Below are 27,731 nucleotides of genomic sequence, written 5' to 3'. Positions count from 1 at the left end.
CCGTTGGATCGTATATTGAACACATAAGTACCGTTAGATTAGAACAAAATTAAATTATGTTTAATAAGGAAATTGACATCTACTTACATGTTTATAATTCCTTTTCCGAATTCAATACAAATTCTGTCTTTCATGTGTTTTTGGTTTTTTTAATCCAAAATAAATATTTCCTACAAATTTTAATTGTAGAATCGTATAAATCGCACCGTCACAAAATTATTTTTATCCATCGGATCGTATATTGAAGAAATAAGCACCGTTAGATTTAGACAAAATTAACTTCTTTTCCATAAGACAACTGGTATCTATTTGTTTATAATTCCTTTTCTGAATCCAAAACAAATTCTGTATTTCACGTGTTTATGATTTTTTTTAATCCAAAATAAATATTTTCTACCAATTTTATTTGTAGAATCATATAAATCGCACCGTCACAAAATTATTTTTATATAATATATTTTGAAATTAATAAGCCCGATTTATGTGAGGAACGAATACAAAAACTTTTTCTTAATCCAAAACAAATTCTACCATCTTATTGCATGTTTATGATTCATCTTCTTAATTCAAAACAAATTATGTTTATCAGTTTTGAACCATAAAAATTTTTAAAAAATTTTTTAAATCACATTATAATAATTATAATATAAAATACATTTATAAATATAATCTAATAGGAGCTGGCGTCACATATTCAACTTAAAATAATTTAAAATTTGATCGAAAGAATTTAATACTTTGACATGATATATAATTTTAATTTATTATTTATAAATTAAATTTTTTCACACCATTTAAAATATATTTAAAAAGTTTATAAATAAATTAAAACCTCCCGTGCCTTGCACGGGCTATAAGCTAGTACTATTAAAGCTGAAACATTAAAAGTTTGGCCGGTCGGTACTTAATTGAGCCTAATTATGGGCCTATCTATACAATCAATTGTTAAATTAAAAATTTATTTAGCACTCTTAATTAAAATATATCAATTCAAATATGTTTATTAAAAATATTAAAACTATATTTTAATTAAATTACATTATTCTATCATAATTTTATATTCACAATAAAATCAGTGAAATGTAAAATATGTACTATAAAATAACAAATATTATAAATCACCCGTGCATGGCATTGTAAGCTATTATTATATGATTAAAACGGGAACATTAAAAGTTTTAACTAAAACATATTATAAAATTAGTTAAATTTATAATATATACGATAAAATAACAAATATATTAACCGCTCATGCATTACACGGCTTATAAACTGGTAAGTCATTAAAAGTCAAAATACCCAAACAATATTTTAAACTTCCAACTTATCACACAAGTCATAATCACGTTAAATCATAAGTATAAACTCATCAAAACAAGTTCCAAAACTTGAACTAAAGCATCAATTAATATAAAGAAGATACCGTATTGATCCCATATATTTCAATCTGAACTAAAACAACTGATTTCAATGACAAAGCGCCAAAAGACAAACCCCTAAGTATTACTTTACATGGAATGGAAGCAGAAGATAAGAATAATAGGACAAGCCCAACAAAAGCCCATTCCTAATACCATGCAAAGCTAAAACAACACAGCTCTATTACAAAACAAATCATATAAATCTTGAATTTAATGGATTTCTGTGCACTATTGAAGTTTGTAGACAAGCTGGATATGCCAAAAACATGGAACATAACACTACAAGCTTCATACTGCTAGCTTTATTGTACAGACACTTTTTAATGCTTCCTAATTCTTTTATAACTTCCAAGTAACAAAAAAAATAAAAAATTGTTGATTCTGCCGGCCATAAGAGTAGACATTTGTTCCTTCCAATTATTAGTAGACATTAGAAAGCAGGTTCAACATATTAGCCTGAACGTTACTTAGAACATCAAGCAGAACCAGAAATACAGTACCATAGTCCATAGCATTGAAAATCTCAAGTCATAATTGATTCTAGTTAAGTTTAGTTATGAAAACTAGTTTTTTAACCAAAAGATCAACTGAATTATGAGCAAAAGGGAATTGACACCATAGAAATTCAAATTCACATTTCAAAAGACTTTAGGGGATCATTAGGATCGATTTCGCAGAGAGCTGGGAGGTCCATTGGTAGAGTGTCCAGGCTCAAACCTTCTTTTCTCAGGGTACTAATCAATTCATCAAAGACGAGCTTGTTTCCTTGACAAGTCAGGTGCAGACCATCTCTGCAGTTCAGATTGAAACACAATACAAAAGAATCAGAATTGATACCTCTTTTGCAATCACATAGCAATGGAGGAGCTCCCAAATCATAATTTTAATAGCGGCTTAGTGGTAGGAAACTAATAAATACATCTTTATTAACTTAATAACTTTACTACTGCTGGACTAACAGATGATGTATTTGTTTCAGAAATTTAAGGATGTGTGCATACTAATTGAATTATACTATGACCGGAGTAGTCATCAAAAAAATGGATACGATTGGCAAAAAGAACTATTTCAATATATTCAAAATAAAAAGATTTGTCCCTTAACTGAACCTTGTCTAATAGTTGGAGCAGTTAGAGAGAATAAATGCATGCACCAAGTTCAGCAGCAGAAGAGACTTAAATATATTTATCACTACATCCTCTCTTATAGTAAGTGTGCCCAACGGATAACCAGGAAGCTCAATGCACAACAAAGTTTGGAGGCATCAACATGAGAGCATAACAAGAATAGTCATTGTTAATACAATATATCGATCTATAATATTTTACACTAAATCCTACATCAACAGCCCAAGAATAAGTGGGCCTAAAGGCTTCTTCAACAACTAGTCTGGTGATGATGATGATGGGTTCACATTATGTTTATTGTCTTCATTAACAGCGAATAAGTCAGCCGACAAAGACACCTTCATCAAAATTAAAGCCTGAATACTTGAGCCTAAATTGTCATCATCATCAACATAAAAGCACAAAGAGTAATACTTTTGACAATGGGCCCAATGACTTACTGGGCAGAACTCAACATAAGACTTTAGACTTTGTAGTACGATGACAAAGGCAGCAGACTTAATAACTCAATGATGAAGACTGTAGAAATTAGAATCAACTATAAATTGTATCCGGAAGGATTTAGGATCATATAGAAATCTAATAGCTACTGCTGAGTTATTCCTAAGAATTGGAAATCGGGTGGCAAGATTCTACAATACATCAAACAGAAATACGTGGACTTGATCCCTGTAGATAGGGCAAGTAGGCACCTCAAGAAATAGTAATACTCTTGCAAGAACAGTACCAAATACCAAATAGCAATTGTCTTGTGTGTGTGTGTAATATTTATACCTTTTCTTCTGACGATCTTTATCAGAAAACCCTATTTAAAATTCAATTAAAACATAGCTTGTGATAAACATTGGCAAACAGTCAGAGCAAGACTGGATATGAAGTTTATATTCTAGAGAAATACAGTCGAATGTAGACTAATAAATTTATTGGATTGGTGTGCAAACATTGTGTCGTCAGTCTAAAATATAACTAATGGTGGATATATGACAGATTCGAACGAGTGCTTCCTTGATATAGATAACCAAAAGTAAAGTCAAGGAAATTGTGAACGGTAAAAATACCTCAGCATAAGTTTTTCCCAGTTCGGAAACTTCTGCATTCTGTTCCAGAGATTAATCACTGGAATTTTGTATTCTTCAGCAACTGAAGCACATGCTTTCGCGTAAGCACCTGCAGCTTCATTAGTTCTTTCTGGTAGTCCAGAAGGGTCCTCAGCAAAAGGGTTCCTGCAAAAAAATTTTTTAATCAGATTTGGAGCTGAAACAATGTGACATCACATCCATAATGTATTTCAACAATATGAATGGAAGATGTACATCTGTGTACAAAAAATTAAAAAAAGGGTGTTCTATTGCTCTCACTTAAGACGTCCATCTTCATCTATTGGTGGAGGAGTGACGAGGATAACAAGAGTTGAAGGCCACCGTTCCTGATAAACAATGTGACAAATAATTTACATCAGCATAAGTCTTGGCAAAACGAAAAATAACAAATTTAATACTTCTAAAATAAATGTACGAGACCAAATTGATTGGATCTGCATCTCGTACAATGCAAGATAATCATACTAAAAATATATACTTCCTGGTGGTCAGTAATATTTTGTCTGCAAACAAAATTTGAAGATAATCTAGAAGGTGCTAAAACTGTCTAATGGGAAGAAAAAAATGTTTTGCTTTCAGCTAAATAGATAAACAAATAGTGATTTGGGAGTTTAAAAAATATGTGCTCCCTTTCAAGTTTTTAAGTTTAAATAAAAGTTCATTTATACTCTTATATTGGTATAATTTCAAGTGAGGGATTGCATATGCAGAAAAGTCAAGTATAATAAACTAGTACTCCTCCCTAAGACGTAGCTTTGCTTAGATACTGACACGGTTTCAATTTTCTAATATATGAATACATGAATACATCAACCAAGTTCACACATGGCACCAAGGAAGCATATAACAGATACAGTAATATATTGATAGCATACTGCCTTTTATAACTTGTAACAGAATTACTTCAGACAAAAAAAATAAATTCAAGCACTTGTCCAACTAGTTTCAAGACTCAAAAATAAAACTCCAACTAGTTCGAATTATGATCAACCAAAGGGAGCTATGCTATCTGCTGATGTTTGAGACATGATATGTGGACTGAGAACAGATACTACAAGAATTGGAATTTATCACTTTCAGTATTGACAAGACAAAATAATTATGATAATACACTGAATAAGTTATTTTCAAATATATTTACATTATGGCTTTAACAATTGGTAGCATTAAATCTGCAAGAATAATTCTCCATAACATCAAGATATCGAAAGAGATAGCAGCTTCCAGTGTGATATCATAAAGATGATTCGCCCTCGGGGTATATTAAAAGAAGTAGAGAGCAGGGCTTCAATTAGGAGCAAAATAATCAAAACCAAGTTAACTAAAAAAGGTGCCAGAGCATATTCCTCATCACTTTAGTTATGTTTTGACAAGGTATACAATAAACAGTTTCAAGTAGTTTAGTGACAGTTAAGTAAGGTCAAAGTGTCTAGACAAGGCAAGCTAGTGAAATGACAAGGCCTTCCATAAATCTCATGTTTAGCAAGAAAGAAAAATTAGAATAAGTAAGTGGCAAACAATAATAGCGACTGATGGACCTACATATATACAATTTGTTTACCACCATCATTCCCTTTATGGATCTTCCAGGGCCACCAGCCCAACATTAGCAAAGTGCAACATATAAATGTTGACATCAATGGGATTTTTTGTGTACACGAGCTTATGTATCAAGACTTAACCGTTTGTCTCCATGTCAAAAATTAACTTATATATCTGATTGTGTGGAAAGAACTTGTGACTCAAAACTGAATTGTTAGTAGAATTGTTAAAACAGATAGAATAAAGGTACTCACTTCACCAACTTAATACGAATTACTTTTAACATCGCCCCAAGTAACTGCTAACACTTAGGTGTCATTATTTCTTTAAACTTAAGAGTTATACATTATTGATTGAACTATTCCAACAGATTATAACTTATAACTACAAAGGTCACAAAATAACTTCAAGTAGTAAATAAATTTTTCTGACATACGCGGAATAACACAGACTCTGTTAAAATTGAGATCAAACAAGTTCATACTGACACCCTCTCTGAACTAAAGTTAAAAAGGTCAAAATGAATCTCTTTTGGAATTGGAAGCAATAGCCTATTGCTACATTAGGCATTATACCCTCATAGTATCTATGCTCTAAGTCAGTTTCTTTTATTCTTTTTGCAAAGTCATAAAACAATTTATAAGCATAAGATAGTGAATAAGCAATCTATTATCTACTCGCATCGTGTATTCCAGGAATCAACTTACATCCTCGCAAGCATATACTAAGAAGCACAAAAGTAAGTTCACAACTGCATTGATAACATGGTAAAAAGACGATTCTCCTGCACACATAGATGGACACACCATACAAAATTGTGCAAAACAAAAAGTTCTCCGTTCTATTAATAAAATTCCTGTTCTCCGATTAATAGAAGTTTTAATTTAAACCTTTGCATGAGCATATGTAAGAGGTGTACCCCTGGCTGCCTAAGTACATATAAGGTTCACGTCGAAGAACGAATAATACCTTGAAATAGGAGACAATGGAGTGGAGATTGTGGCGATACTCATCAAGAGGGACATGCTGATAAGCAGAGGTTCTATCAGGAAGAGCAGCATCATTAGCACCAAAGAACACTATTATAGCCACCGGTGCCTCCTTCTCCTGTGGTGGAAACACCCTCTCCAGCACCTTCAGTGCCCACCTTGTATTATACCCACTATACCCCCTCACCAATATATCAAGCTGTACAAAACACACACACAAAAGTCCATTCAGAACACACACACCCACCATTGTCAAAAAAGCATCACTTCAAGAAAATAACAAAAAATTAAATAGAATACAATACAACAATAGCTAGAAACACATACACAAACACAAACAGTACAACTTCATCACAAAAAAAAAACATAATTTCAAGAAAGTAAATTTGGCAAAGAGAAAGAGGTACCACACGAGCAAAGTGGTGAGTTAAGGAGGCACCCCAGCCACTATTATTGAATGACTCTTCAGTAATGGAGTCACCAAAAAGAACCATCTTGGGCCTCATCTTTTTCTTCTTCTTCGTTTGATTTTTATGCCTGCAAAATATGTTCCAAGGTATTTATAAAGAGAGAAAGTGTGAGAGGAACACTGGTACACGAAAAAAGGCAAAAACATTTATTTTCTTTCTCGAAGTGAAAATTATTTCGGATTATTCCATGTTTTTGACTTAAATCTGACTCAAAAATATCATTATCTAAAATTAATTTAAGAAATGATCCGAATTTATGAAAAAATTGAATAAAGTAACAAAATCTGAAATATAAGTATTCATATACTCGCTGGGATTAGATATTATATTATCTTTCGTAAAAATTTTACCGAATATGATCCATGTTTTTTATGAATTTATACACAAAATATAATTTCAATTTTTTATATCTGCAAATAAATAGTAATTTAATTTTTAATATAATATTTTAATATAAATTTCATAAAATATAATTTAATCACCATGATCGAGCATTGATTATCATCGTATATACCTAATAAACTATATATGTGTGTATTTAAAATTCGTAATCATTATGTTTTAATAATATTATATTTAAATAATTGAAGTAGAGATGACTTTTAATATTAGTGAATCATATTTGATGGATCATAAATTATCCTTTTTGAAAATAAAAAATACGTTTGGTTCATATCAGAATCTCAAATAACGGATAGATTTATATCCGAATAAAATGATCTCAAACTCGAATATGAATATACTAAAACTTAAAATAATACAATACTTGAGTACAGGAGATATGACTTCACCCTGATCATCTATAGTTCTAATATTGACAATAATATACAGGGGCAGCTTAAAATAAGTGCTTCTTACTTAAAATAAAAAAGTAGAGTAGAAGTTAGAAGCAAGTTAAGACTTATAAGTGGTTAAAGTGTTTGGGAAATAAGCAGAAGCCTGAAACAAAAGCTAGCATTCCTAGCTTTTTTATAAGTGCTTCTTCACTTTTTACACAAACCCTACGAAATAAGTGCTTCTAACTTATAAACCAGAAGCTCTGCTTAAAAGCCGGAAACAAACACCCCCATAATAAAATTTCTGATATCTACCGGAATCTTATATATTTAAAGTAAATTAGATTTAATGAGTTTGAAGGCGCCTGAATCCAAAATAGCAATGACAGCTGACAGAAATGAAATGAGAAAAGGGGTAGGTGAAGGTAACACATGTTAAAAATAAATACAACCACCGAAGCTCTGTTGTTTGGCCCTTTGCATCACAACTCACAAGTTAAGATTGTTTAGAAAAAGGCTGTACCTTTTACACCTAAGATTTGGGTAAGTACAAATAGTTAGGGGTGTAAAATGATCCGGGTGATCCCGGGTACCCCTCTGCTCAAGTACCGGATCATATTATTTTTAGCTTGTCCAGATTTGGGTCCGGGATCGTTTTATTCGGGTATAAACCGATCCCGGGTATTTGAGATTCGGATCTGAACCGGATATGATCCAGTATCGTATTTTCTATTTTTTAACCGGGTAGTTTATGATCCATCTAATATGAGCCGGATATGATCCACTAACGTCATATATCATTATTATTTCAGTTGTTCAAATAATTATCATTTAGTCTAAGTAAACATAATATTATAAAATATAATAATTTTGAATTAAAACTTATAGTTATGTGTTGGTATATATCATTTATTAAATATATATATATGAAGATAATAAGTATAATCACATTAAATAAATCATATTTTATGAAGATATAAACTTAAATAAGATATTACAATTTTATAAAATGATGATTATTTACTTACAAATATGATGGTGTTAAAATATAATATGTTATATGAGTTTGAATCGAATATGAACCGTGGATCATATTCGGTTATTCGGGTAGGATCATATTATGAAAAATTATATGAGACCGAATCTGAGCGGGTATAGGTGTGCTCGTATCCGGGATCATATATTATACGGGCTTAATTTTTCCGCCAGATTTGGATCGTTTTCAAAACGGATATGAGACATGTATCATATTTTCGAGCCGGATATGAGCCGAGACACCGGATAGTCCGTATCGATTTACAGCCCTACAAATAGTGAGTATGATGTTACTGTATGTATATGTTGTCTGGGATTCTGCGTTTGCAAGTCAGTCAGCCGAGAGGGAAGGTTGGGAAATGTGAGTTACTCCGTGGCCTCCTGTTGTATTACTCTGCTTATGTTGCTTGACTTTTTGATTGGAGGAGAGGGTTAGGTGTACAAATTTATGTATCTAAATTTATACTCCCTCCGTCCCACTGAGTTGTATACATTGGGGGACGGGGACGCGGCACGGACTTTAATGCTCCTGAAAAGTATAGTTGTGTAATTTTTTTTTAAAATTTTTTTTTTCTGAATTAAAGTTTGGATGTTATACTTTTATACAGAAAAAGAAAATCTCAAAAATAAGTCACGAATATATTTTATAAGAGTATTAAAATGCGTGTCGAGCAGTTAAAAAGAAACGTATAGAATTAAATGGGACAGAGGGAGTACATAATAATGATATATGGTGGTAGGTTTTATTTTTTTATTATTGATGTAAATATATGTATAGAACTTTGTAGACAATTATACAATTATATATACCAAACATTTTTAACTCATGTTTCATGTTTTTTATCCTTGGTCTAGGACTAATATCTCCATGGGCAAATTATAAAAAACCAAAAATTTATATGTATATTTTAATTTTATATTTTTCAAACCGTTCTCAAAATAGTAAGTTTTTATACTCCCTCTTCTTTTCTTTTCTTTTTTGACGGTTTGATATTTGAAACACACGTTTAAGTACTTTGATCGGGAATTAAAAATATATTTTTTCCTGAATAAAAATATATAATCAAAATTTAAATTTACAAAAAAATCACTTAAAAATATTGATTTTTACCATCCGATCAACCCACCTGGAGATGTGTAACGAAAGTCTAGAACATAAAAAAAACAGACGGAGTAATATATAAATCTCATTCACTCACTATTTTCATCTACTTTTTCAATTTTATTAATTAAATATTGAAAAGTCACATCACTTTATTCAATTTTATTTTTCTTTTTTGATACTTTATACTTCATTCGTTCTTTTTTAGTTGTACGCTTTAAAATTTCAATGATCAAATTAGTCATTTTTTAACCAAAATATAAGAGTTAAAAAACTGATATTGCATTTTAAAATAGATTGCATATAATTTATAAATGATATAGTTTGTAATATTTTTTTAATTATATAATATATATAAAACTTTGATTAATTTGATTATTAAAAATTAAAACTAGATAACTAAAAAGAGACGAAGAATTATCATTTAATGCACTTTTTCTGATCTGAAACGGAGTATAATTCAAGCTAGACTGATATTTTTCCACTCGATATTCGATCTCATTTTTCCTACATTCGGAATTCAGTATGAATTCTTATACTCATCTATCATCAAAATAACGCTAAATTTTCTGTTTTAAATCAACGGCGAATATATTAAAAAATTTATCCCCAGATTTTAAATTAGACAATTACTCCCTCTGTTTTTTAATATATGACGTTTGACTTTTTGACACACACACTTTTAAGTGCTTTGACCGGATAGTTAAAAATATTATTTTTGAATTTTTCTTTTTCTGAATAAAAATATACAATCAAAATTTTAATTCACAAAAAAAATCAATCAAAAATAATGATTTTTACTATCCGGTCAACCCACTTAAAGTTACGTGCCCAAGTCAAAAGTGTCATATATAAAAAAACAGAGGGAGTATGACTCAATGGATGTCAAATTGAATTTTAATGAACTCAGATATTTTTAATCTGAATTACATGAGGAACCTAATAAAATAGGAGTATTGGGCTAGACACTAGGCGACCCTCTGAGACCTCCGAGAGACAGCACACTTAAATTTTGAGTGATAGAGCAGACCAAAATACATGATGCCTTCACCAACATCTTCTTCCTTGCTGAACAATCTTTGTTATCATCTCCAAATCAACGCCTTCTGTTATACTCTCTCTGTCCCTCTCATTTCTTTACAGTTATTATTTTGGGATGTCCCTCTCATTTCTTTACATTACCATAAATAGTAAGTTTTTCCCATCATTACACCCACTATCTTCTCCCACTATCTCATATTTAACAATAAAAACTACTATTACACCCACTACTTTCCTCCACTATCTCAAATTTATTATTAAATATTGATGGGTCCCACCACTTTACCCACTTTTCATCTAACTTTACTCATTTTTCATACATTGTCTTGGTGTCCGTGTCCCCCTCCAATGTAAACAATTGAGGGGGACGGAGGGAGTAAGTAATTGGATTCCAATCTCTGTACTAAACTGAAAGACACCGACCAAGGGCCCATATGTTAACAACAGAATAACTTTGGGAACGGAAATATTACCAGTCCTAGAACTAGTGGCGGATCTGACTATAAAATAAAATGAGTCATTTGATGTCAAAAAATAAGGGGGTCAGTTGTCCCCGGCTCATACTAAGATCCGCCTCTGCCTAAAACGAATCATTTGATGTCAAAAAAAAACATTTAAAATCAAGTTAAATGTTTAATTTTGTAAAAATTATACATTGTACTAGTCAAAATGACTCGTATAATTAAGCGAGAGAGTAGTAAAATGGGTTTTAAATTTTTTGATTCATATCTTCCCAATAAAATTAAGATTAAATAATAAATAATAAATATTAAAATTTACTAAGCTAATTTCATTTATTCTTAGTTAATTCCTTTTCTTTTTCTAATGTGTCCTGTATCCATATATAAATACTAATAGAACTGAAACCCAAAAAGTGGTTCGCACAATATTTAGATATCTTTACATCAATTTGATCGTTTCTGCTGCAGATAATGTACATCTCCAATGGGTTCTTTAAACAAACTCTTAACTCTAAATTTAAAGAGCAAGTTAAAAATTAGAGTTCCAATGAACTCTTAGAAACTCTTTAAAAATTTAATATTGCACCTTCTTTTTTTTTAAAGAGCATCTAGTAGCTCTTAAATTAATATAATATTAATTTCTCTCCAATCTTCTTTATCTTTTAGTTAACTTTTTCCTCTCATTTATATAAAAATGATATAAAATATGAATAAAAAGCCAAGTACAAAGAGTAGAATTGAAGTTTTCATGTTTTTTGATGTAAGAGCTACATTTTATATTATTGTTTAGAAAATGATTTAAGAGCACCGCGGAGAAGCTCTTAGTCCATTAACCCCCGACTCAGTAATCACCGCTATTCGAAAGTGCTCCTGGAGGACCTGGACCGCTGGACGTGCATATCTTTTGCAAAAAAGTTTAGTCCGTACTAGTACAAATAAAATTATTTTGGGATTTTCTATGGTGTGCTCAAGGGCAAACAATAGTCCCTAACTCCAATAAGAATAGCTCCTTTTGATTGGTGGATGAATAATAAATAATAATTGCCCCTGCATTCACATCAACTCCACCAATCAAAATAAGCCATTTTTATAGAATTTAGTGATTATTGTGTGCCCTTGAGCACATATTAGAAAGACCGAATTATTTTAACCTAAATAGCCCAAGTTTGATACTCCATGATTCAAAGCCCCAAAGTTTCAGCTTTTCTTAAAAAATGTTAATCGCGGGTTTGTTGTCGATTGTTCATTGGTTCGACGCTTCTAACACTCGAGTATGCATTTTAAATATGAAGCGCTCACCCAATATAAATATGGGATGACTTTGACGTCCAATCTTTCAAGAAGCTAATAAGTATTAGGAATTCGGCTTTAGCTATCTGGGTTCTGATTTTTAAAGCTGACTTTAAATCACAATTTATTCTTAGCATTTGTATAATATAAATTTTATAAATCGTTTTTTACTTATAAATCAAGATAAAAATTTGAAAGCAAATTTTATGCAGATTTATTTTTAATTTATAAAATTTGACTTCATAAATTATAAACTCATTATAAAAATATTTTATAATAATTTATTACTTAATTGTTACTTTTTTATGTGATAAAATATCAATAAATTATAAGATACTTTAAAATTACCTTCTACTTATGAATAAACTTTTCCTTCTTATAATAAATAACTTATTTAAAATTAGTCACCCGGCCCTTTCATACTCTACTGAAATGCATATGGTCTTCAAGTCTCGACTGTATAAAACTACTCCCTCCGTCCCCCTCAATTGTTTACATTGGAGGGGGACACGGAGACCAAGACAATGTATGGAAAATGAGTAAAGTTAGATGAAAAGTGGGTAAAGTGGTGGGACCTATCAATATTTAATAATAGATTTGAGATAGTGGAGGAAAGTAGTGGGTGTAATAGTAGTTTTTATTGTTAAATATGAGATAGTGGAGGAAAGTAGTGGGTGTAATGATGAGAAAAACTTGCTATTTATAGTAACGTAAAGAAATGAGAGGGACATCCCAAAATAGTAACCGTAAAGAAATGAGAGGGACCGAGGGAGTATGAAATTACATTCAGAAGAATGCACCAGATGCTTGGGCAAATGCCGCGTAGTGTAGGAGTTGACGCATATGTTCTGTTTAAGGCCCGTACTTGTTTACCGGGCTGTAGACCCATTTAAGGCCCGTACTTGTTTACCGGGCCCTAAACAAAATAAAGCACCGCATTCTCCAGGCTTACTGATTCCAGTGTTTGGGCAAATGCCGCGTAGTGTACTTGTAGGAGTTGACGCATATGTTCTGTTTCTGGCTTGGTTTATTAAAACCCCGAACAAACAAGCACAGGACCACAACTCCTTTTTGGGTACAAATCACCTAAACTAGATGGAGCAAACGGATAATTCGGACACCGATTTGACTATATTCGTATCTGGATCCAAATTTGGAAATTCATACCTGGATCTGAATCTGAATTTTTGTAAGGATAATATTCGAATTCGGATACGGATAATATCAGTATTCGAATCCTATTTTTGATCAGATTTTTATTTCTAAATTAAAAATTAAAAAATAGTAAAAATTAACGTTATTCATTTGTAGTTATTCATGATTTCATTCAGCTAGCAACGCCAGAGATGCTCTTTAGCAGATGTGCAAGTGCAGCATAAATATAGACAGACAGGTCAGTGACACAGATATATGAATTGGACCAACCAATAATGTCAAGGAATCAATCCATAAGAGCTCTTTTTTTTTTTGCCAAATATTCCGTAAAAGAGCTTCTGTTACATCATTGAACAATTATTGATTATTGATTAGAAAGAGTAATTATTTATTTTAATCACTTAACTTCTACTCAGACAACTTATTTTTACAGCTAATTTTCTACACGGGGAGGTGGCATAGTTTATAGCCAGCACTAGAATATAAATTCTTTCTGTAATTACTTAATATTTAGAAAAAAGTTATATATTAAATATTTTAAAACAATATATTTTATCTCATCAGAATAAGAATCAATTGATATATATTTATCCGACCTCCCCGGTGGTGTTTATTTCATTAGAATAAAATTTTTATAGGTTATTTGACTTTTTGATCACATAATTAAAATTAATATTTTTAAATGAAAATAGATTATATATATTATAATTTACAATTTTTCTTAAATTTATAAAATAGATGATAAAATTCAAGCGATTTATATAAAAAAGGAGGAAGCATAACCATGAAATTTCTTAAATTTTAATTGTTGCAAGTTGCCGAGGAAATAATTGTATCGGCGTGACGCGAAGTTGTTCGTCCACAGTTGACCCATTAGGCTGGCAACTCTTTTTGTATTTGCTTTTTGTTTATATCTGTTCACTTATATGAAGAAGTTGTTGCATCTAATCTATATTCTATTCTCGGTGATTTCTTGAGCTGTCCGCTAAAGGCTGTGAGTTGCTTAATTTTGCTGTTCACAACGCATATAACAAATTAAAAGATCTGACAAGAAAAACAAGAAACACATATACAAGACCAGAGTAACCAACTAGAGAGGATCCAAAGGATGGGTGGTTCAGGAGATGATGATGGTTGTCAATGCAGGCCTCTGGGATTTCTCCTGGGTCTGCCCTTCGCTTTCGTCGCCCTCATCCTCTCCCTCATCGGAGTTGTCATCTGGATCGTCGGGTACGTTTATGATCCCGTTCTTATATTTTTCAGAAATAAGTTACTTATGTACATAAAATGCGTACTTTTCTCCGGAAATAACTGACTTAAATATTTAATACTGAAAAATATTATCTAAATGTGAATTTTTTTTTCTCGAAATAAGTTTAGCCAAACGGAGGCAGCTGATCATGGTTTTTGTTTTTGTAAGAAAGTGGAAATATTTAGTGTTGATATTGATAAGGAATGTGTGGTTATGAGTGCAGGTTGGCGTTGACATGCATATGTCCATGTTGTTTGTGCGTGACGGTGTTAGTAGAGCTAGCAATTTCTCTGATTAAGGCTCCTTTTTCCATTATCAAGTGGTTCACTGAGAAGATCCCCTGTTAGATTTTAGTCTTTTCAGCTCTTTTTGTTTCTGTTCTTCAGTTTTAGCATTGATTAGTTTGGTTACCTTAGCATTCATTTTAGTTTGATTCACATTTTCAGAAAACGTTCTGTATATCTATTATTCTTCCTTGTTTAGTTCACAAGTATTTAAGTATAGCTGCTTTTCTCAATAGGTTATTTATGTATGCTGTTGTTTTATCATATGAACTATGAAGTGTGTAATCATTTGTGATTGTTTGGCTACAGTACCTTTTTATCTTTCAACTTTCACATCAAGTTCAAAATACACCTATATTTGGTGAACTTGTGTCCTTTGTGAGTTGCAAGAAGTTTGTTTGGCTTTCATTTTCGGAGCCTCCATCGGTCAAAATATGCAGAAGATGGAGGACAACTTATAAAAGCCATGTAGATTGAAGAACAAATTTTCAAATATAAACTGTGAAAGATCATTACTCTGATGAAGAAACTAGAAATATCTCTGGTATGAGAGCCTAGGCCTACTAATAATCTCCACCCTAAAGAAGTGCTACAAGTTTGCCGACATGGCTCTGAACTGCCGAGGCACAATTGTAGAATACATATATGTTAAAATTCGTTGAATAAATAAGATCCGGCAAGAAATTTCCTCCAACACCTTGATGTTTTAAACGGACTACTGTGCATGTTGTGATCTAGATAGCAAGTCCAGAGCAAATTGTTTTCAGAAAGTACAAAATCTTCAATCTTAACCCTGCCTTTCTTTCTTTTCAAAGTTTTGTGAAGCTATTCTAAATCTCCAGAACGGCCCTGCCTTACAAAATGTTGGAGAAAACTCACAGACTCATTGTTAATTCCTGCTGATCCCTGTCGACAGTAGGTCCATTAAGACACGGAGAGTTGGGTAGACGAGGACCGTCAACATGTTACTTTAAAGTATACGTTAGCTACACTGACGTTCAGCCACTATAACTTGCTGATTGAGGGACCTCATAGTTATCCATTACACATAGCCTTTGAGCCAAGAAGCTTATGCAGCAAGAGAAGTTTCAGATTACTTAAAGAATTGCACTAGATATGAACAGAGGGAATATTTTTAAGCACTAACCACCAAAAAGGCCCGTCAAATTGAGATTCTTAAATGTCAAATTTAGATTCTTGAATTACAGTACTGCACTTTGGTCATCAAGTGATGACACCAACAAAAGAATTAACCAAGATATGTCAACTGCGCGTGAACCGGTCTAATATGCTGACAACATACGTCGAAAGTCTGTCAGTGTCATCACCTACTTCAAGCTTAATCCAGTCCAGGGAGGCATGTACATCGAAACTAGTCAGTTTCTTCACCTACTTCTGGTAAGAATATAGAATGTTATCGTTCTGTTGAACAAACTAGATAGATACTGAATTCTCTACTATGCCTAAAACTTGGTTTACATTTTCTAGTAGAGACTAAATTTCTGGCTTTTTTAAGTGATCGTCAGCTACATCAATTTAGTATTGCCTGGAAACAAACAGGGGAAATTTACATTCTATAAAGGATCAGGCCGGCTAGGACTGCTGAGGACTTTAGGCAAACCCAACAATCCAAAGATCCAAATTTGAGCAGATTACCCAGATTCTTCTCCAGCAGTGATCCAAAAGGTGATGCAAATTTGGATCAGTGAATAGTACTGATCCAAATTTGGATCACCACTGTTCACTGATCCAAATTTGGATCACCTATTTTATTATAAAATAATGATTTTGTTATTTCTATATCTTTCGTTTATCAGACTTAAAATTAATTTGTGATTATTAATATTTAATTTAAAATACTTTATAATTAATAATTAATAAAATTAATGTTTTGGTCAAAACTTAGAATAATAGGAAAGCAAATTTCATTGAAATTTAAAAAAGAATACACTATATGCATAAAATAAAAAGTACATAATATGCATAAAATAAAATTACAATACCGAGAAATGATTAGAAAACATTACGATAAATATAAATTTTGATTTAGTCGAACAGATTATTTCCTTGATTTTGAGATATTTTGATCGATGTTAAAAAATTAATTAAATATAACATAAGTAGTTAATAATGATTAAAATGAAATTTAAGATTATATAGTTTATATAAAATTTGTGTAATATAATATACAAAAAGTAATTTGGATCAGAATTTGGATCACGCTGCTGGAATTGGTCAGAAATTTGGATCAGAATTTGGATCGGTTGGTGATCCAAATTTGGATTTTTGGATCACAACTGCTGGAGATGTTAGAGGGCTTGCTGACTGCATATGGACCAAAATTTTAGTGGTTTTCCTATTTTAAAATTTATTTATTTTCTTTTTGACGAAAAGCGAAGCATTTAATAAATAACTGAAACTCAGCCGAGACAAACCCTCGAACTGTCAATTACAACCTGATTAAGAAACAAAAAACGAGCTAAACATATAGCCGCTTTGTTTTCAGATCGCTTAACAAATAGAATATTTAAATTCTTTAAACTAAAAAGTATTACAATCAAATCTCTAACAATCCAACCTACATCAGTTGTGAACATAGTAGCATCGCAATTGACTTTCACATAAGTAGCAACATCTGTAGCCCAATGTTCAGAATTATCAGTTACATCAACCGATATTGGATCAACAAATGACCGCAAAAGATGAACAATTATATGTCACCCCTATATAATCATAAATGCTATTTTCAAAAAATACGCTCATAATAAGTATTGAGATTGCAAAATTTGAAAAATGAGTGTCACTGCAGTGTCAGGAATCAAATAAAAGCAAATGATGTTTTTCTTGTAATTATTTCTCTACTATACACTTATCTTCGTGCCAAACATCTTTCCATCACTCCATCAGTGTGATGGCAGGAATGAAAAATAAAACAAAGGGGGAGCTGGATAACACAAACAAAGTCATTATACTTTGAGTCCCATCGAAATTACAAGTTCATGATGGATTTCAACATCTTGTAAGATGAAATAGAAACAATAATTTTCATGTAAAACAACGATATATCAGGTATAGTCATATCTAGTTACAGTCCTTTAATATAATAAAAACATAGTGCTATAATCTAATAAATATATAATAAATTGATGTTGTAAATGTTTTATAAATTATTAAAAAACAATAATAAATAATTTTGATCAATTTTTATTTCTTACTTAAATTCATAAATTTGATAACATGATAAAGTATTCACTTAAATAAATTGAATTATTTTATCCTCGCCTTTCAAATTTTAATGTAACTATACAGAATAAAAAAAAAATTCAGTTTAAATTGAATTATGATTTGAAGCTTCCAGCTTTAAGCCTTCACCTCATAGAGTCTATTGAACCTATTTGTCTAGATTTTAAATTATTTAGTCATAATTTAAAATTACTTCTGAAATTTAAACTGAAAATTTTATGTTTATCTAAGTCGAAAATTAATTAAAGTCGGAATTAACACCGACTTACCGTGAGAAGTTAATTTGAGGTATATTCAGGGACTTAGTTTTTTATTTTATTTTTAAATAAGTTATTTATAAGTACTATATTACCCATAAAACATTTTTACTTTTTATTATTACATTTTAGTGACCCATAAGTCATTAATAAGTCAAACTTATTCAAATAAACATTTTATACTCGCAACTTATAACATTAAGTTTTAAATCACAATTTTAAACTCAACCAAACGGGTTCTGGTGTTGATTAAAATCAGGAGTTTTGAATCATTTTCGACTTTAAACTGAAAAATGTATATGTTTGTGTAAAAAGTCATAAGCTAATTTAAAGTTGGAAAAAAGTCACAAACTGAATTAAAGGCCAGAAGTTGGTCAAATGTACTTTTTGAACAACTTATATTATTTTTTATGTTTATCTTAACAAAACTCAATTTACTCACTCAAATAAATAACCTATCAAATTAATTTTTATTATTGTATTTTTAATAACTCATAAATCATATATAATAGAAAATTACTCAAACTGACAATGTAAAATTTTAATTTATCAGATTAACCTCTATATATCATAAGTCATTATTTTAAATCGTCCGTGATTATAAATCACTGTATATATATACACACACCATTTTTAGGTCAAAAATGAGTAATTATACCACTTATGAGGGATAAAGAGATGGTTCATATTCGTTATTTGTCAAAAAAGAAATAAAATAAAGATTTATCTTAGAAAAAAATAAAATTATATATATTTTTTTCTAAAATAAATATTTATTTCAAAAAATAAGATTAGTCAAACGAGCTCGCTATCACCAAAGACTCAAACTTTGTGGTGCTAAATTTCGTTCTTACTTTTATATTTTGAAATCAAGTATACATTTGGCATCACCACTACTATATATAAAAATTAAAAGATAATTATCACTAATATCACCAAATATTAAAACAACATTAAATGAGTAAGCGTTAAAAAATACAGCTAAATGTCAAACTAAACTGGCATTATTATAAGAGCAATAAATATTTTGATGCTATATTACACCAATAGATATTTAGGTTTTATAACACGAGGCACTAAAGTCATTTAACAGTTGCACAAATTATATAAATTAAAAATATTTTTTCTTTGTCAAATTTATAGAGAGCCATTTTTCACTGATTTGTTCCTTTTTTCCAATGTCATATATAATATTTTGTTTAAGCTCGACTATAAATACCACCTATATTAGCAGCAGAAAACAGGTGAGAATCAATAAGAAGGTCGTAATTCATACAACTATTTCAGCAGAAAACAACACTAGTCATGCCAACTTATTGTCAAAGTAGGTGGGAAATACCTAGGCCCATATGCCAAGTGTTGCGATATGAGAGTTGGCATGTAGAGTATTTTTTGATTTGCTTTGGAGTGAAGTCTTAAATACTGGTAAAGTTTGATGTTTTATCTCAAACAACCAATTTACGTGTACTCATGTTATGAGGATTTGAAGTGGATGTCGATTTTATCTCATTAGTTAAAGTCTTTCACCTTATTATTATGAAGCATTAACATGAATCACATGATTGTATCGTTAATCATACTATCCGTCTGCCAATATAGTTCTGATTTTCTATAATTTGAAATAACACGTAAAGGCTTATAAATATATCTCGGAAACAGTGCCGTTTGGCTGAGTTTAAAAAAAGTGACTTATTGCTTAAAGTAAAGAAGTGTATTAGAAGTGAGAAGTTAGTTTGAACTTATAAGCTACCGGAAGTGTTTGGATACCGTGACTTTAAGTTTTTTAAGTGTTTGGATAACTTAAATTATAAGTTGGTACTAGTTTGGCAATTTTGAAGTCATTTTCTGTTAGAAATAGAAAGAAGCAGAAGTTGAGTTTAAAAAAAAGCTAGGAAACCTAGCTTTTTTTCTAGGCTTCTTTTCGTTTATTTAAGCACTTCTTCACGTTTGCCAAACAGATGGTAATAAGCGGAAGTGGAGTTTCGGACTTTTAAGCCAATAAGTCATGCTCCCAAACACTCACTTAATGTTTCAGCAAAATAAAAGGTACAGAGCTTTAAGATAATTTATAGTACACTGAGTAGATCAGATTTATAAACTAAAACTAATATCTTAACATTAATTCTAGTTATATTTAAAATGATACCCAATGGATCCCATTTTTGTTTACTATCCTTGACTGTTATGGTAAAAATCGAAATAGAAACTAATCAATTAATTTTTAAATTCAAAAATTGTCAGAGATTTATCAAAGATTTTTCGATAAACAAGAATTTATAATCAAATTAAAGTATAAGAAGATCAATCAATAATTTTTCGATATGTCAGAAATCTTTAAAAACACTGTTCTCCTTGTCGGTAATTTGAATAAAAAACTAATTATCTGTAAGAAAAATATTAGTAAAAGTCTGGTAGTGGTCTTTTGAGTCATCTGTGCTTAGTTGTTTAATGGCCTCGAGCTTAAATCCTGCCATTCACTCTCTGGCTTTGTTCTGCCTTTTCATATTAAGGTTCTTTCTCATAAAACTCTTACTCCCTCTGTCCCTCTCATTTCTTTACAGTTACTATTTTGGGATGTCCCTCTCATTTCTTTACGTTACTATAAATGGTAAGTTTTTTCAATCATTACACCCACTATCTTCCCCCACTATCTCATATTTAACAATAAAAACTACTATTACACCCACTATCTTCCTCCACTATCTCAAATCTATTATTAAATATTGATGGGTCCCACCACTTTACCCACTTTTCATCTAACTTTACTCATTTTTCATACATTGTCTTGGTCTCCGTGTCCCCCTCCAATGTAAACAATTGAGGGGGACGGAGGGAGTATCATGGTAAGCTATTAAGTGAGTCATGATTCCAGTTTGAAAAGGGCCCTCAATATTTCTTCACTTTTCATAAGGTGGGACTCGAGTGAGCCAATTGGGGTTCATATACATGGACTCACCTTAGGGAGAATAATCTATCTTGTATACTCATTTTTATTAGCTTGATAAAGAGAAAATTGCTGCAAAATACCTAATATATTTACATGTTATAGGTGTAATCGGATCCGAGTTTTACAAAAAAGCACTTCATATTGAAAATTGACATGTCAATTAAGTTTAGTTGAATATGTATTTGAGAGTATTAATTTCTTTAAATGAAAATATTGGTCACTAAAAATAGATGGCACACGCATATTTACAATTACGCATGTGAGACTCGATTTTTCTTGGATGCTCTAAGCACCAACCCTAATATAAAATTATTATTAATCAAGTCACTGAAAAAAGGTGCAACATGATATGATAACATGTACTGTAGTATATTCGAAAGAGGCAAGACTTATCTGAATATATACTTTAGACACGAATTAGAATAATATATGTTGGCCACTAGACAAATTGTGAACATATTCCGAGAAGAAAGAAAATGTATACGCATGAACATTGATGGAGCCCTTCTTAACCGTTTTACGCAAACACTGATCGGACTTATTATTCAGAGCGTGCTCAATTATAACGTTAGAAAATTGATATTGCGCTTAAAATTCTCAATTAAAATAAAAAAAAAATCCTTTGTACAAATCAATTATCTGCGTATTTCATTTTTGAGGATGTTATCAATTTTTAACATTTATAAAATTTTATAAACAATAAAATTCTGATAGTATAAAAAATTCTTGCACATAAATTTCGACAGCTTTACAAATATTTATTTCTCCTATATATAAAAAATAAAAGGTTAGAGAGTGAGTAGCAAACAATATTCCTAGAGTGAAGTTCGGCAAATCTGTAATTTATTGAAAGATATCTAATATATACTCAATTATTGTTATAAAATATTTGACTAATTTATCATTACATACTAATTTAAAAAATCAAAAATTTTAATAAATCTCCAAAAAGAATTCTAAATCAGGTCTAACTTATTTTCGAATTTTACCACCAAAGAGGAGATTGATCACTTAGCGGTCCTCGCTGCTATAAAAATAATGGGGTCGTTTGGGTTAACTTAAAAGAAGTAACTTCTTGCTTATAGTAAAGAAGTGAAGCAGAAGTGAGAAGTAAATAAGTTGATAAAGTGTTTGGAAAAGAAGCAGAAGCTGTGAGGGAAAAGTTAGCATTCTCAGCTTCTGCTTCTTTACACAAACGTGTAAAAAAAAGCAGAAGTCAGAAGCAACTTCTAATTTCATAAAACAAACCGGCCCAATATCTTTTATTAGAAAAATTCAGGTATACTCTGGCTAAATTCTATATATAGAGTTACACACACATCACTGCTTAGTAGCTAGCATTTCTCTAGCTTTTCTCGGATATATCTTCTACAACCTTAAGTACGTAGTTGTAACATATTCACTCATGGCCTCTTCATCTTTTACATCGAAGGAAATTACGGCCATAAATCTCATTCTATTAATATCACTAACTCCGATTCTAAGAATTGCATGCGAATCACCTTCATGTGAACGTACGTTCACATCGATAATAAGCTTCGGTGACTCCCTGGCTGACACAGGCAACAAGCTTCATCTCTCAAACACAAACAACCCACCGGCCTCCGCCTCGCCGCCTTACGGCGAAACTTACTTCAAGTCCCCCACCGGACGGTGCTCCGACGGTCGCCTCATCATTGACTTCATTGGTATGTTTGAATATTTTTGTTCCATTGATTTATTTTTTTAATAAGATTTTTGTGGTGTTATTACATGTTTTTTACATTATGCTATTTCTTACATGTTTATGGTAATAAAAGTTGGTTTGTTTCTTGTCATGGATCCTTTTCTTGTTAAAAAGATAGTTTAGGACTCAACTGTAAAGTTGGTAAGAAAAATATCTATACCTGCTGTCCGGCTTCTTCGAGATTAAAATTTTACTAATTCTATAAGTAACATATTTTGTACGCATATTAATATTCCAATATTTTTATTTTTAAATTGTTGCGATTAATACAGAACTAATTAAACAAAAGACTGAGATGCAATTGCGTGAATAAATTTTTAATTGATATGTGCAGCTCAGTACCTTGGAGTTCCCTTGGTACCTCCGTACATAGGCGGCAAGGTAGCCAATTTTGGTGCCGGAGTGAATTTTGCGGTGGCCGGAGCGACGGCACTGGACAAGCCATTTTTCGAGGAGAGAGGGGTGGATATTCCGGTATGGAATGGCTCTCTAGGGACTCAGTTGAGTTGGTTCAAGGATTTGCTACCATCTCTCTGCAAAACCTCCTCAGGTAATTAAGTTAAAAAACACCTGCGATTTGGTGTGTTGATTATTTATTTTCCGCGTATTTACAGAATTATTAGATTTTCTATCTTTTGAATGTTAAAAGAAATTTTTATTAGCTTCATCTGTAATTTTTAAGATTTTGAAACATATTACTTAATTTTTTGGTACTCATTCTTAAATTTTTGACTGTTATATTTTTTTTCTTTCAATAATAACAACAATCATATTTTTATTTTAAAATTTATTTTAAAATATAATTTTAATTATGAGTCGAGAAGCGTGACTGGTATATTTTTGACTGCAACTTTAGTGGTGTCTATTCATGTTTCAGCTGGGGTGAACGCTACAGTACGTGAGTGGAGTAACTGTTAACCGGCCGAAAAGTAATTAAAGCTACTTTGTCGTTAAACATATTTTACATGAGACGAAATATGAAGGCACACATTATACACTAAAATTGATGGTTTTGGTGAATTTTGATTGGTGGACTTGATGTAAATGCAGGGGGCCGTCCTCACTTATGATTAGGTGACCAATAAAAATACACCAAACTCATAGAAGTTAGTGCTTATTGTGTGCCCATAGAAAAACCGATAATATTAATATATACCGCTGCGAGTATGTTAAAGTAATTTTTAACATACGATTCTGATTCCAGCGGAGAGTTCAATATATAAAGTATAGTTGGGTATATAATATATCAGTAATATTATCAAATGTAATAAAAGTCTTGATAAAATATTGTGCTAACCAATTATGATAACTTAGTGAAATGTCTGGATAATTTTAGTCAAAATGTTTGTTGATTTAAAGAAGTAAAATAAACTGTTACTGAAAAAGAACTAGGAGTTGCGTAAAAAAAAACTAATTTTCTGAACTTACAAGTTCTCCGGGGAACTTATAACTTGTTATAGAAAGAAGTCTACTTCTGACTTGCCAAAATATAAAATACTTTTTTTTTTGTCACATCCAAAATATAAAATACTTATTCATTTATTATTTGCTAAAACGCAGTGATGTATATCATCTTAAGCGGGTGGTTATTAATTTTTATCGAGTTTTAATCAATCGCTACAAGTAAGATTGGTTCTACGGAGGGGGTTGGTGCGGTGGTGGGTGAATTGGGAAGTTGGTAGAAATGGGTCTACATATATGATAGTGGAAGGGCCAATATATTACATCGATCTTCATTCCTATCCGGTTTATATATTAGTTAAAGGAATTTTATCATCGAATGAAATAATACCACAATTGTAAAATTAACAAAAGAAATATAAAAGATGCATATGCTATAAGTATATAAGGCTAATGACGCATAAGTGACACATGCATATGCATGGTGGACCATGATTAAATGACACATGCATGGTCCAGCAGAGTCCTCTCAGCATTTTTTTTTCCGCTAAATTCCTCTCAGCATTTTTAATTGTGTGATATTAATTTTTTTGATTAAATTATATAAAATATCGATTATTTAAAATTTATCGAATAGGTAAGATATCGTATTTCGATGGTATTGAGTATATATAAAAATGATATGTTGCTATTATTTAAAGTTGATATAAATAAATATATTATTTTAATATATTTATAAATGATGTGAAATCCTGCTATACGTCGTTAAGATCTCTAAATGTTAGTTAAATATAGTCGATATGAAATTATTGACTATATTTTTTTAATCAAGAGGAATGGTCAATGAGATTCATTTCTTTATAATTATAATATGTCAGAATAATCCATTAAAATGTCTATTTTATATTCCTTTTGTCCTTTTTTAGTTGTCACATTTTTATTTTTGTTGGTCAAATTGATTAAGTTTTGACCAAAGATTATAAGTCACCCTTTTATTATTTTAAAAAACTGAAAATTACATCTTAAAGTAGATTAAAAGCTATTTCGGATGACATATTTTTTTTATTTTTTCAACTGCTAAAATATTAATAAATTTCCATCAAACTTTGATCAATTGGACCAGCACGGACTGAGGGGTAGATATTATCTCTTTTGTAATTATGACATTTTACATAGACTTTTTGCAGATAGTTTTTTACGTGGGATGCTCTGATACCCTGAGCTTTACCAATTTAAGGTTTAAACAACAGTAACAACTTTCTAATTCTAAAGTACTAATAATTTCAACTTGATGTTTGCGTCTCATGCCTGCACGCTAAATCCCCCTATTGTCGTGTAGAATTGCTATCACAATCATTTTTCATAATACTTGAGGTCGCTAACAACGCCCATAAAATGAAAACTTGTAAGATCATCTAGCTGTGTATTCTCAGCGCATCGGACGCTACCCACCACGTTCCAACCTTCTGTTGTTTCTCCTTGCCAGCTAACGCTACTCACCATTCTCTACTATACAAATTTTTATTTATTATTGCACATATATAGATATTGTCCGAAACAAATATCCAAAAATTATAATATTCAACGATCAGGGTTTCACTAAATTTTCAGAAAAAAAAGCAGACTGAAATGGAATATGTGATAAATATAACAATTTACCTGGCCCTCCTCTGGTTCTTAGCTGACGGGAATATGTGCCTATTCAAATTTGTTTTCTGGATAATATATATATGATTGTGTGAAGTGCTTACCTTATACTTGTACAAGTTGTTAGAACTGTGGTCATCCTTATCCTGCAAAATTTCAGGCTGTTGTCATGTAAAGCCAGGAGGCAGGGGATGACCCAGAGCTCATGTTCGGAAACAAATTTTGATCACTACTATTACTATATTGGGGAAATTTTAGGATAAAATTCTTAACTAAAAAAAAGAGTTGTGAATTTAGAATTTAAATTTGCATATTAGGAGATCGATCATAAATTAAATTGATACATGGAAATTGCTGGTTTAATACTTATTATGTACATTTGTTGATGTAAAAGCAGATTATGATGAACTCTTTGAAAGAAGTCTATTTCTTGTGGGAGAGATAGGAGGAAATGATTACAATCACGCATTGCTAGCTGGCGTCAGCATGGAAGTGGTGGAAACGTTTGTATCGCCCGTCGTTGCTGCCATCGTCTCAACTGTCAATGTAACAAAAATTTGCAGTTCACTCTAAATATTACATATGCTTATCTGGAGTTTTTACAATATGTTGGTTTGTATATTGCAGGAGCTATTAGATTTGGGGGCTAGGACATTAGTAGTGCCAGGAAACTTCCCAATTGGATGCTCGGCAGCTTATCTGACAACGTTTATGACCAATTCTTCTACGAAAGATTATGATCCACAGACCGGCTGCTTGAACTGGCTAAACAATTTTGCTATGCAGCATAACACAATGCTGAGGACCGAGCTGGCCCGGATTCAAGAGTCTCATCCTCATGCCAACATCATATATGCTGACTACTACAATGCGGCAATGCAACTATTTTTAAATCCATACAAATTCGGTAAGCCACCTTGCACTGATATTTCTAACTGATGGCCACAGCTACATAGATTTCCAAATTTTATCAAATTTGAAGCTTATTTCGTGTATGTTGTGCAGGATTTAGCAAGGGTGCTATAACAGCATGTTGCGGAGGAAAAGGACCATATCATTACAACACATCAGAAATGTGTGGGCAACCATTAGCAACTGTGTGCGCGGATTCTTCTCAGTATGTTAATTGGGATGGTTTGCACTTGACAGAAGCAGCCTACAGCTTCATATTTAAAGCTTTATTTCAAGGACCACACACAGTTCCTCCTTTCAGCTCGTTATGTTCAGCAGCATCACACCCACAGTATGATCAATAAGCCAGTGCTGGATAGATAAAGACTATCATGTTGCACGCCTGTATATAAGTGTATATTACAAATATGATATGCGCGCTTCTTACTTTACTCTACCTCTTGTACCATTAAGGTTGAATCAGTGTGTACGAATTATTTAAATATATTTTCAGACTGATTACTGTGTCTTAAATTATGTGTGTGGATGATCACAATGCTGTAAACTCTTTTTT

General features: G+C 31.5%; 3 protein-coding genes across 3 annotated transcripts; 2 read left to right on the top strand and 1 right to left on the bottom strand.

Moving 5' to 3' along the window:
• Window positions 1–1,824: 1,824 nt before the first annotated feature.
• LOC108194053 (GDSL esterase/lipase At5g45920) lies at window positions 1,825–6,774 on the bottom strand. Its single transcript, XM_017360948.2, has 5 exons — window positions 6,587–6,774; window positions 6,160–6,378; window positions 3,907–3,974; window positions 3,607–3,771; window positions 1,825–2,212 (listed from the first exon to the last, which is right to left on the bottom strand). The coding sequence occupies exons 1-5, from the start codon at window positions 6,683–6,685 to the stop codon at window positions 2,053–2,055; spliced, it is 711 nt and encodes a 236-aa protein (XP_017216437.1). The 5' UTR covers window positions 6,686–6,774; the 3' UTR covers window positions 1,825–2,052.
• Window positions 6,775–14,380: 7,606 nt separating this feature from the next.
• On the top strand, window positions 14,381–15,378 carry LOC108194512 (signaling peptide TAXIMIN 1). Its single transcript, XM_017361477.2, has 2 exons — window positions 14,381–14,739; window positions 14,985–15,378. Exons 1-2 carry the CDS (start codon window positions 14,618–14,620, stop codon window positions 15,106–15,108), a joined length of 246 nt encoding a protein of 81 aa, XP_017216966.1. The 5' UTR covers window positions 14,381–14,617; the 3' UTR covers window positions 15,109–15,378.
• Window positions 15,379–22,774: 7,396 nt separating this feature from the next.
• On the top strand, window positions 22,775–27,691 carry LOC108204706 (GDSL esterase/lipase At1g28580). Its single transcript, XM_017374270.2, has 5 exons — window positions 22,775–23,180; window positions 23,553–23,768; window positions 26,664–26,812; window positions 26,894–27,173; window positions 27,272–27,691. Exons 1-5 carry the CDS (start codon window positions 22,898–22,900, stop codon window positions 27,520–27,522), a joined length of 1,179 nt encoding a protein of 392 aa, XP_017229759.1. The 5' UTR covers window positions 22,775–22,897; the 3' UTR covers window positions 27,523–27,691.
• Window positions 27,692–27,731: the final 40 nt, after the last annotated feature.

This window comes from Daucus carota, chromosome 1 (assembly GCF_001625215.2).
Source record: "Daucus carota subsp. sativus chromosome 1, DH1 v3.0, whole genome shotgun sequence".
In the NCBI taxonomy this organism is placed as follows: Eukaryota; Viridiplantae; Streptophyta; class Magnoliopsida; order Apiales; family Apiaceae; genus Daucus; species Daucus carota.
Note: the sequence above shows the minus strand (reverse complement) of the source record. Positions and strands in the feature narration are given on the sequence as shown.